Source organism: Aphelocoma coerulescens, chromosome 1A (genome assembly GCF_041296385.1).
Source record: "Aphelocoma coerulescens isolate FSJ_1873_10779 chromosome 1A, UR_Acoe_1.0, whole genome shotgun sequence".
NCBI lineage: Eukaryota > Metazoa > Chordata > Aves > Passeriformes > Corvidae > Aphelocoma > Aphelocoma coerulescens.
The window spans coordinates 10,098,550-10,111,182 of NC_091014.1; the positions used below are offsets into that span (position 1 = coordinate 10,098,550).

At 38.3% G+C, this 12,633-nt stretch overlaps 1 protein-coding gene across 1 annotated transcript in view; it reads left to right on the forward strand.

Moving 5' to 3' along the window:
• Positions 1-5,361: 5,361 nt before the first annotated feature.
• SEMA3E (semaphorin 3E) overlaps positions 5,362-12,633 on the forward strand; it is a 139,420-nt gene continuing 132,148 nt past the window's right edge. Inside the window, exon 1 of the mRNA XM_069035453.1 lies at positions 5,362-5,776. Within this exon, the coding sequence (XP_068891554.1) occupies positions 5,662-5,776 (115 nt within the window). The 5' untranslated portion in view covers positions 5,362-5,661. The remainder of the gene's footprint in view (positions 5,777-12,633) is intronic.

Below are 12,633 nucleotides of genomic sequence, written 5' to 3' on the forward strand. Positions count from 1 at the left end.
GAGGTCTGCATTCGAAGAAAAAAATGTTTATTTCATCTGTTTTTTATAGGTTAGCCAAAATACCCAATCTATGTCCCAAGCAGTATTGACATTCACCTGTAATTAGACGTAGAAATGATGTTACTGCAAACAACAATGTTCCAAGGACAGTGTGTTACTATATTTACCCGTCAAAACCCTGTCCTTCCTGAGTTGAGGAATGTAATTTAATTCAGACTCTTTTTCTTCCACCAGAACATTAATTTATCATGTAATTTTGTGGCTAGGTTGAATCAGAGGCTCATGTTCAGTCAAACTCTTATTCTTAATGAATATTGTCTAAATTTGATCTTGGATCAAAGAGAAGGCACTGTGTATAAAACAAGAGAAATAACACTTCCCAGTTCTGGAGATATCTCATATAAACACTTCTAGTTTCACACAGGGTTAGGGTCCAATTCCTGATGACAAAAGCAAAGACCTGAAATATTTCTAATCTGAAAATTCCACAGAGGACCATGTCTTATTATTATTTACCGTTATTTCCTTGCAGCAAACATGATCTGGCAGCATTCTTCTGCTATCAGTTAGCATATCCTCCAGAGGGTCAGTGGGGTCATCCAAGTGGTGGTTCTGCTCCTTTTTCATTGAGAGAGATTCCAGAAGATATTATTGAGAGATTACTCACCTGTTGGATCAGCTTTTTCACTTTCTTGTGTCTTGTCAGCACTCTTATCTAATACGTCCAGAGAATTTTTTATGGGTAGACTGGGAGTTTGGAGGCTGAGGTACCTGACATGCAGTTTGGTATTTCTCCCAGTACTGACGTAAGGGAGACAGCGACCAGTTAGTAACAGAGACTGAAGCAGACATGAATTCCCACCTCAAAGGCAGAGATAAGGCAGAGTTACCAATTACATGATGTACAGAACTTTCCTTCAACTCCTACGTTTGTTGTAAAAATTTCTGTATGACAGAATTTGAAAGTCAAGTGTCAATACAAACTGCAATGCCCAGTGGACAAGTGGTGACATAGACAAAGATTTAAAGATGAAGGACTATAAAAGAAGTTGTTATTTAAGTGCCTTTTAAATATTTTTGCATTAAATAAATGAAGATATCATTACCTGCGCACTACATCTACTGCAGGTTCTGTACCAATGTAGACACAGGTACCATTAACTTTGGTGAAGGCCACACAGCTCCGTTTGGGGTTGCTCAAGTTCTTTAGGCCTGCAGTCATAGTCAGACAGAGACAGAAAGAAAGAGAATTCCTGCTTTGGTTCAGTGTGTTGTCATCAGAAGAAGGAGGAAAACTTGTAACTTTTAAACCTGGTTTTAAGTTATGGTTATGGCAAATTTTGGACCACCCCAGCTTTAAATTTTCTAAACATTTCATTTTGCTTTATGGTTATAATGTTTAGAATTAGTTACTGGTGCTAGTAGCTGCAGATCTACTTATTTATGTCATGCTCCTGCGTTTACATTTCACTCTATCAGTTAAACCAGTTCACACAATATGTCAGAAGTATTTTGTGTTGGAGTTCTTAGATTTACAAGCTCGATGATTTCATTATGATTGCTCTGGATCTGCAGCAGCTGTAGCAAATCAAACTATGGTTCACAGACTTCACATAGCAACTCACAATTAATTTGTAGTTATTTTAATGGACTTCTTTACTGTACATAAAAAATGAATGTGTATACAGCAACCTTTGTTCCCCCCCCCTTCAAAAAAAACTCATCATCTTCCTCTTCCGGATAGTGTAGTTATAGGGATTCTACACTGGCAATCAAGTATACGGTTTGCATTTGTATTTTCAAATACTCTTTACTTAGAAGCATGTTTCCAGGCATTTTTTTTTACTTATCTGTCAGCATTTACTTAAATGGCAATTTTACTACTGAAAAACTCAGGTTTGACAGACATTTGTTGTATTTGCCTTATTAAAGAGAAAACAAGGAGTAAACCCACCGTGTTTACTCTTCAGAGACCCTTGCACTGTACTACATGAGGGCTCCACAGCCCTGGGGCTTTGTGTTTGTACTCATCTAAGACAGAATCCTAATATTTGAACATCTGTGTTGCCATCATTCTACCTACTGTTTAAAACTGTATAGGAAAAAGTCTTCCAAAACACCCCTTGAGGCAAGACTGTGTACCTATTAAATTGAAAAGATGCTGAGGTATAGAGCTTGACTGCCTTGCCTGAGGCCACACATTTCTCTTGGGTTGAAATTGTGTGTACCTTTCCACCACTTGCTTTGCTACAAAACTTGTTGTGTAAGGCTGTAAGGGCTTGCAATCCTCACACAGCAATTTGAGAATTATAAAGAGAGGATTCACCCTGTGAGAACACAAACTTAAGGAAAAATGAATCTCCTGCAGGTACCGATATGTGAATTTTCCTTTTCTATTGTTAGGTTACCTTCCAGTGCAGGCATCTTTCCCCATGCCCAGCAGCCATTCCCAGATTTCCCATGCCAGCACTTCTTGCTGACAGCCAAAGCCTGAACACTGAGCAGCAGCTCCAGCTTCTGCCTCTGTGTCTTTGCCCCAGCCCTTCCCTCGGCAGGCAGGGAAGGAGCCTGAGGCACCCACACAGCCCACCCTGCTTGAGAATCAGATTTCAGACAAAAAAGCTTTGTCCTTGGGCACAAATATGAAAATCAGCTTGTTTGGGTATTTCTGACTCCTCTGGAGCTCCAGCCCTGGGTCACGTTGTGTTTGTAGGGAGCCAAGGAGTTGTGTAATGGCTGGAATATGTGGGGTTAGAAATGCAAGTGAGTGCATGTAAGCTCAGGTTGGTGGGGGAATTGCCCTTATTTGTATGCGTGCATTTGTTTGAATAGACCTGCTGCACCCTATCTCTTATCTAAATACAAAACAAGGCCCATAGTTTCTAGCAGCTCCCTTGTGCCTTCCCTCCTCCACTTGCATTTCCCCAGCTGGAAGAAGAAAACAGAACTTTAATGCTGGGGAAATTGTTTTGAATTTGCCACACAAACCCTTTTGCACCATCTCAGGATAACTGAAGTGTACCTATTCAGTATGTTGAGCATCTCAGATGCCAGCTGAAGCCCAGGAATATTAATAAATAACACCATGTAGAAGCTTGGAGAGGAGTTTTAGAGAGAGGCAAGGTTTGAGATTTTGCACTAATATTTGCTTTACTCACTGAATATGGTTTTAGCTTTCATAGTGTGAGCTCACATTTGGATTTGGTGCCCTTTTTGAAAATACATATCATAAATAAAAAGAAGCATCAAATGTTCCACAAGACCTTTCAAAGAAAAAATTCCATTTAGACTACTTCAGAATCAGACATGTTTACATTTTGTATGGTTATGATGATAGAGACTGAGTCTTTGAGAAATGTCTTAATTGTATGCTTGTGGGGTGGTTTTGGTTTTCATTTTTTTTTTAGGAAAAATGCAACTATTTCAATAAGAACTCACAGAATCACAATCAAAGGACACTCTTCACTAACCTTAACAGGCACCAGATCATGCTGCTCTACAGCAGATCTTAATGGTCAAAGGCAGAATATTTGTATGCCTCACTGTTACAGAAAGGTACCAGTAATAACAATCCCATCAGGTGGATATAAACTCACCCCTGCTGAGGTCTGTGCTTGGAGGCAGAGCCTGCATTGCCTTCTCCACCGACAAGATCTCAAGTACTCATGCTGAGCTACTGCCAGACAGCTGGCACATCAGCATAAAATCCACTGCAACCTGCAATTGTGTGCAAGAATTGGAGCAAATAGCTGTGTGATTTAGCTCGTGCTCCCATGGTTCAACTGCTGCTGGCACAGCTTCCAGCTGATTCAAAGCAAGCCCAGGTATGCGTACGTGACCTGCTCTTGGAGAACTCACAGGTAGATATGACCTGCTCCCTGCTCCTGATTATACAGCAGCCTCCAGGAGTCCTTGGGCACTCTGATGATTTACTTCTGTCTTTTCACCAAAGCTGCATTTTTTGCTCTGTCCTAGGAGTTCATATATTTTATTCTTCTTGAACAGATCTGTCTTCTCCCATCCATGTATCCTGCTATTAAATTTATTAGCATTTCATTCTATCATTGTTCTGGGTTCTTTTCAGTTTGCTGGCATATAGACATGTCTTATTAAATCTTTCTCTCCAGATATTATTATCTCTGGTTGACTACCAATTTTTTTTTAGTGCATTATTGTCAAATGCATACATTAGTTTTCATTTTCCTTTCTTTGTGATTCTTTTTTCTGTAAAAAACAATGAGGAGTATAAAGACTTAACATGACTTTAATGCTTCATCCTATTAAAAAGTGCAATTGTTAATGTCTAAAATGCACCTTGCATAATCCTAAATGGTTGTATGCATGAGATCTTAATTACAGAGAACTTTATTCCTTAATTAATGTATTCCAGACATCTGTAGTTTTGATGTATAAAAATCTTGCCATGGGTATATTTTTAAGTTACACATGCAAAAAAGAGATGAAGTTTTCTGGTACTTGTTAGCAATGTAAGAGGTAGCTGCTTGGCACTTTCAAATCTGATGCTGTTAATCATCACAGTGCTTTGATCAGGCTTTTATATTTTTTTAAGTACTTCCCAATCACACAGGCATCTAGTCAGAGAAATAATTTTACTGACATATATAGATGACCTAGGGTTCCAGACTTACAGACATTTAAAATGCAAAGGGGAGAAGCTACTGTGTGAAAGCACCAAAAGGGGGGGGTGGGGGGGGGGCGGGGATATGTAAAAAGCAGATCCTTTTTCTTTAAAGTGAGCAAGTATATACGACTAGAATCTTTTTACCCTGATCCACTTAGGAGCATGCTGTTTAACGATGCAAAGTGATAATGTACTTAAATGGTTAATGCAAGGGTTGATCCTCCTCTAAAACTGCGCTGGGAACAAAAGCTGAAATGACTTTTGGAAAGGGAGGGACAGGAGGAATTCTGACCCTTCTCCTGGCGCTTTACAATGTGAAACCACAAATCAATTGAGGAATCAGTGCACGGCACGTGGATTAAAACGCTTCCTAGAAGCAGCCGGTACTGTACATTGCCTAAACCCTCCCTGAACTTTCTCAGTGAATACAGCAGCCTGACAGCCCGGCTTCCCGCTGGGTGGATCCTGCAACTCCAGGAGGGAATGGCACTTCTTGTTTTTAATTAGCAAAGGTGAAAGGTGAATTAAAACTAGCTGTTTGGCAAGTCAGAGCAAGGGGCTGAGTTCTGAAGATCACCAAGGAGGAGGGTGCTTTCTCTTTTTTTCCTTTTTTTTTTTTTTTTTTTCCCTCCCTCCTTCTCTGAATGAATTGCCTTGCAGGAGGGACTGAAAATACAGCTTCTTCCTGAATCCACTGGCAGAGTTACTAAAGACAGCTCAAGACACAACACTGCAGAGTAACGCCTTGGAATGTCCTCGCACTTTATAAACAATTGTCCTAGGGAGGGAATATTTTTACATGACATTTGCACAGCTTGACAAATGGCTAGCTGAGGCTGTGTGCTGCTCTGATGAACGTTGAATTTCCCACAGAGACACCCCACAAACTGACCAAAGAGAGAGATCTAGCTGCACTGGCAAAGTAGAAGTGGAAGTTGAAGCCTTAAAAACACCCCACCAAAACAACAAACAAACAGCAGCAGTTAAGTGAAGAGAGCAAGAAATTTATCTTGGGCAGGATGGCATCTGCCCAGCACCTTCTAATCCTGGCACTATATGGCTTGTTACTAGAGTTACCAGCTGGATGTCACACAGCAGATACGAGGCAACCAAGGTTACGTCTGTCACATAAAGGTAGGTCAGTGTGTCAGGTTTTTAAAGACTTTATGCTAATGCAAGTTCATTGACTTCGCTGAATGTATTGCATGGGATTAAATTATGGTCCTTTGATGGAGTAAAATGATCCTGTTCAGAAATCTTGTGAATTGTTTCTTTTTACTAAACTGCATCCTAGATTAAGTTTACTGAATTCTGGAAGACTTAAGGTACTTGCAGTGATGATTTTAGACTACTGAAATATTCTTCTACTTGAAAGTGTGTTAGATTTGCATGTCATTCTCTCTTACTGTCCATGCTGTAAGAAGGCTGACAGGTCTCTTAATAAGAGGGAAAGAACTGGAGAAGATAACCTGAAATTATTGCTGAATAAATGTGCATCATATAACCCTTGAACAATTAAATATGTGTTTCACTTTTAGAATTCTGTCTGTCTACAAATGTAGCTGAGGCAAAAGGACTGAATTCCTGTGCAACCATATGATTCATTTTCTAAACAAGCAAGTGTCATCACACTATAATTAAAATGAGTAACTGCCAATGTAAGTCTGCTTGCAGTTTAACTGAGTTACCCAAAGAAAAAAATGTTATTTTTTTTCTGACATATTTATGTAGAATACTTATAACTTTTATTTTTGTTTAAAATTATTTAAGTCTCAGTTACCTGAAGCCTGAAGCACTCTTCCTTAGCTCCTTCAGTGTCCCTATTCTTTTCTGGATTACATGTGATTTAAACTCTTCCTTATTATTTGGATTTAATCCTGCATATGTAAAAAAATACCTGTGCATAGCCACGGCATTTCAGTTCTCTGCAGCAAGACATACATTTGTAGATTATACACTTAGACAGGTATGACAGGTAATCATTGCAAAAGGAGAAAAAAATGTAATTGTGCAAGATAAACTGATGATTGGCCAGGATGTTTGGATATTACCTCTTATTCACAGATGAAAAGAAAATGCCTTTTTGCTGACATAGTTGGGAATGAGCAAATTCTAATTTACTCAAGAACATTTCGATGGCTATACAAGTGATAACTAAACTGCATCAGTGTGAAGTACATTAGAATACCTATTTTAAGAATGGCTAAGATTTAAGAATTAGTAGCAGCTAGAGCTCCATGATTCTACAGCTTTACTCCAAACAAGGTTTAATTGTGTTTTATATAGCAAGCTAAATTACCAATTATAAGGAAGGGAGAAGCTGAATAGGCTAATTGGTCTGAATATCTTGCTAGGAAGCTATAAGAAATGGGGTTTGCTTTTACAGGGTAGTGAAATGTTCTAGAGAAAGAAGTATTTGTCATGGAAAGCTGTCTTGTAAGTAAAAAATTAATGGCTCTAAATGAAATAAATTATATGACCCCTTTTAACATATACAGAGTACAGTAGGAATGAGTGCCAAATGCTGATTGTATAATCCTTTAGTATCTCTTACTGTTGAAAATGTACATTTGAATATTGATTTATTTCTAGATGTAACTACTAGGGTTATAGTTATTATGGGTATTTTTTTTGTTTGTGATGGGGTAAGGGAGATGAGAAAAGCACAGTAAATGAGACAAATAGACCTAGCTTTCAGGACTTTAGCTTAGCTGGCTGTTTTGGCAAGCTCCCCACTATGGTACTGCAGCTATTAACTGCTTCTCTGCTCACTTGTAGTAGTAATTGCTTTCCAATGGTTGGAACCCGTGTACATTTCACTGCATACTGCTCCTCTTTTCAGCAGTGAGCCAGTAATTTGGCCATAACACATCATAACTCTGATATCTTCAAAGAGATCTTAAAACACCCATTTCTCACAGAGGACCAAACCTTCCCTGCTTGATGGCAGTTCCCTCAGATCCAACGACACAGAAAGATCTGTCCTCATAAATTCCCTACCACGGTCACACACACCACCATCTTATATTTCACCTTGTACAATACCCTGTTGCATTTTTCACACTTAGGAAATGTGACTGATTTTACAAGCAGTGTTGCAGTCAGGGAGTGCCTGACCACATATCCCCAGCCAAGGGCTGGAAATGGCATACCTGCCTGCCACCCTGGGAACAGCTACTGCAACCCTCCCAGCCAAAAGAATGTAGCCACCAAGCATGAAGACAATGAGCAAATGTCGCTGCTGTCCTCACTAATCAAACAGGAACAGCAGGAGGGACCCTCATCTTAATTGCATCTGCTCCAGAGAAAGGCTGCTGTGGGTACCAGAGAGGTGTGGGGTAGTCACAAAGAGGTGGCCATGCACCCTCTGTAGGAAGTTGCTTCAGCCTGTCCTGTGAGTTGCTGTTGTGGTACAGAGGATGAAGCCTATATGTGTAAATTTTCACTGTGGGGTAGCTTCAGTTAAAAATTTCACTGCAAAGACCCTGAAACATGAAAGTCAGCAGGCCTGCTAACTACCTCCCTTTGGAACTGCAGATGTTGGTGGCTAACTGGGATTCAGGCCCTTGCAAGACAGGCTAGTGCTAACTGGAAAATTAAAAGCTTCTGTGATGAGTATGATGAGCTTACGGACATAAGAAATTTTTTTGTTATGGAAGGATATTTAAAACTAGTCCATTTTAAAGTCTTGTTTCCTTAGAGTCAAGAGAAAGCTTCCACAAATTAGAAAGAGAGTCTCCTTTGATTTTTATAAATTCATAAATTATCTCTTTAAATTCCTTTTAAAGTGATGCTCAGTGAAAGTGAGTTAGTGGTCTGACAGTGAAAGGGAACCTTTTGCTCTCTCAGCAAACCAGACCTTCACCTGCAGTGCACACATGTCTCCAAACCCACAGCAACAAGAGCAGGTCCTAACCCTTGCAGAGGGGTCGCCTGATGGATAGGAATACCACAATCCCCCTGCCAATTAAGGGATATATTGTGCAACCCCTGTTTGACTCTACGGCCATTTTCTCTGCTTCAGTGGGAGTTAATGAGAGTCCTGCATTCATTAACTACTGGTAAACCTGTCAAGTCAATGCAAACTGTAATGGTGATTTTTGTTAAGGTAGATGATGGTCTTTATTCACACTAAACCCAAATGTGAATTTTGACATTCCTTTATGAGATCGGAATTGATCCTATAACCACCTAGCAGTCATTTTATGGTTCTAACTTCATTTTTAGTAAGTTGAGATAGGTTTATATCCAGAACTTGAAGGTGTTTTCCTCAAACCATCATCTTGTGTCTATTAGAAAATGTATACTGCAGTTCATACCACTTGTGGTACTAGTGTTACAATTGCTCTAAAGGTTAGTGCTTGAAGATGACTAAGATCTGTGTACTCCAACAGCTTCATGTAGGTTTGTAGAGATAAAAATGTGTCATATCTTGCTTAACATTAGAGAGAAATAGATTTCTTCATTATTAAGTTATAGGTTGACAACTTCATTTAAAAATCATTAGCTCATTTTACATACAGTACATACTCTGGCTAATGAGGTGTTAATGGAAGCCAAGCTTCAACCCCTATTCTTTATAGGCTGCTGGTTAAATTCTTTCCCAGTATCCCACAGTTTGAGTTCTCGCAATGGGAAGTATATAATTAAGGTGAAATCAGCACACAGTGCGTGCTAAAAAGAAACTATTTACATTACAGATTGAAATGGATTGGGTTTCCAGAGGACAGGAGGGATATATTTATATAAGGCTAACAAGGCTACACTAGAAGCATGTGGGCCTGAAAGGCCCATGAACGATGTAATTGTATAATTCAAGCATTATGCATGGTTTGCTTTGTATTTCTAATCGGTTTTGGATTTTTTTCTTTTCCTAGTTTATGAATGTGGTAAAGAACAAAGGTAATACAGTATGAAAATGAGATATTGAGCCTTTAGAGTGGTCTGTACAATTCTGTTGCATCAATGGGGTCTGGTGCAGTTATGTGCAGCAATTTGCACATCTTGTGGGATCTATTTTCTGTTTTACCCACTACATTCTGTTGAGTGGCTTGAGGGATTTTGGCATTGCCTGACCTCAGGTTGTGTAGCTATGTACTGGACGCTGCTCTTATCTATCAGAAGTGTGGTTAAGAAGCAGTTGTGCCTGCCTTACCCATTGAAATATATTTTTTTTTACCTGTTGTTGGAAGTGCTTGAAAATTTCTACAGTAGAGTCAAGCTGCAGCAGGCAGAAGGAGCAGACTGAACTTAGAAGGAAATCATCTGGGTTAAAAAATGTATTCTCCAAGCACAAATATTTCAAATAATAGCATACTGCTAAGGAAGGGAGAGCGGAAATGTTGCAGACAAAAACTGATACTCTCCATGTTTATAGTCAGATTTTAATACAAAAAATGTGTAATATAAAACATTTAATGTAGAAGAGTTTAGGTTTTTTTAGGGCTGACTAATCATCTTTGAGGGCTGCTGAGGTCTGTTACAGCAGAAAAAATGTTTCATTGCCATTTGCAGGAACCAGACTTTCAGTGCACCTGCTTTAACTTTCCTGATATTTGCAATTTAGAATTTATTGTAATAAAGATCAAGAGTTCCACCATGCTTATCCATGATACCTTACTCTGTTCTCTAGCTAGAGGGCAGTAAAGTTTACTCAGGGGCTAACAACTACATTGAATAACAAAAATGTGGGGAATACTTAGACAGTAATTTCCAAATTGTAATGTCGACAAATATATTTAATACAAGTATAATATTTTCAATTAGTAATCACCTGGCCGCATAAATCGTGGCTAATTAATGACCAGCCACATAACCCATAACTGAGTCATGGCTGATTCAATTTCATACATGAAAATGTTTTCTATTTTTAACAGCTTTCACTTGTTTTGAATGACTAGGAAAGACCAGTTTTCCTAACAAAGCAAATTCAAATCCAGTAAAGATGTTAATTCATGCTAGATGTAAATCACCTTGACTTTGTACCAGGATAAGGAATTGACTTGTGGTCTTTGCTCTACTTATAGTCCAGAGGAGTCTCTGTCCAAAAAAAAATAGATGATATTATATATGTATAAACACACACACATATATTTATATATGTATATGTATCAGTAAAATGTGTGTGTATATACATAACAGATTGAAGTTTCGATATTTCTTACATTGAAATAAAGAGCAGTAAAATTCCAAGCGTTTAGGAGCTAATGGCCTTTATTATGGCTCCACATCTAAATGTGCTGGGATATAAGGGCTGATAACCAGAATTATGAGTGTTTGGAAAAAAAAAGTGATAAGTAATGTTTTGTAATTCTTGAGGCCCCATAGAGCTCAATGTCAGCTTAAAAATATCTTAGGAAAAGATGCACAAGTATCTCTAGGCCACTTAGGAGGCAGAGAGGAGAGCTTTTGCATCTCCCACTGGACAGGCAAATGATTGTCTCCCAACAGTTAGGACAAGATTTAGGTTTATTATTCACCCGTATCACTAGGGGTGACTGCTAGGAAGCTCAGGAGTGCTTACGAGTAATCCTGGAGTGACTTGCTCACTGAGACAGGAATTTTTTGGCAGAGAATTCATGCTAGTTCCTTTCATAACTGCATTTTGTTGACAAAGGCTGCTGTAAGTATTGCTGTAGCAGAGCTCTGAAGTGATAAGCACCACCGCCAGGGATGCAAGGAGCAGACAGTTTGCAGCCTGACATCAATCACTTTCCTGCTCTTGCTTTAAAGAACTAAGTACCATCTGAAGGTGCAAGACCAGAATATCCTGCATGTTGCTGCTTCTCTGCAGCTAACTCCCTGCTTTCAAAGTGATAACACCATCTGCTATTTTAAACTCTTCGTCAGATATCGTACTCACCATTATTTCACTGAAAGCAAATGTTATATTTTACTTAAATGAAAACGGATTAATGCTCTTTACATGATTTAAGGGATGGTGTGCAAGGGTGAGCATCTGTGTCAGGCCTTTTGATAAACTTCTGGTTAATAAATATCCTAAAATGTGCAATAGAAATATTACATATTATTAAAATTGCTGCCCTGGTTTTCCTGGTTTTCTTCATGTAGCCAGGCAAATATGACGAATTTATAACATGCAGACAGTGTTAATTACAAAAATCATAATTTCTTGAAGAAATTCATAGCCTGCAGGGATAAAGATAATAATCTTTGTTTTACAGGGGAAAAGAAAGCCCTCTTGAGTATACTATTTAAAATGTTTTGTGTTGGTTAGTTAATGTTTAGCATTTATTTAAATCAGTTAAGTATTCAGAATTAAACATGAAAGAACATGTTGAAAGAGAAAAAGATTGAAAATATTACATTATAAAAAAGAAGTAGTATCCTTTAGCCATAATTTCAAACTCCTCTTAAGAAAGGACTTAAATGATTTTGGGGAAACAATATTTGAGAAGTTTTTTAAATAAACTCCATCTTTAAATTGGTGAAAAATTTAAATTGTCACCATCAAGATTCAGTTTGAGGAACTGAATCTACTGAGTCTACTGTATACATTAAAACAAAGGAAAACATCAGGATTCTCTCAGAACACAGTTTTAAAACCAATGTGTTTATCTCACATTGACAAATTCAGTTTTTTCCCTTGATCTTGGTTCTTCTGATCACCCTCAACGCTACAAATTCTTATTTTGGAAGAGAGATTTCTCCTTCTTAACAACTTCAATTGAAAGCTGACTTCAATGTGCTTCTCCTCTAAGCATCTTCTGTTAGTTTAAGCTATAAATTGATATGCTTTCACTCATCCCTTTGGCAAACTGTTTTATAGCAGTCTAAAGACTGTTTTTTTTTTCCCCTTCAAAAAAATGTAAAGCAGGAATGTATCATTATGTATCCAGTTTTTTCTTACCCTGTGATGATTTTCATGCCTGTAAAAATCATCGAAGCAAAAGTATTTTAAGATAAATTTTGGTGGTTTTTTTCATTTTTTAAGACACAATATTAAAGATACAAGGAGTGGTTTCTCTGGT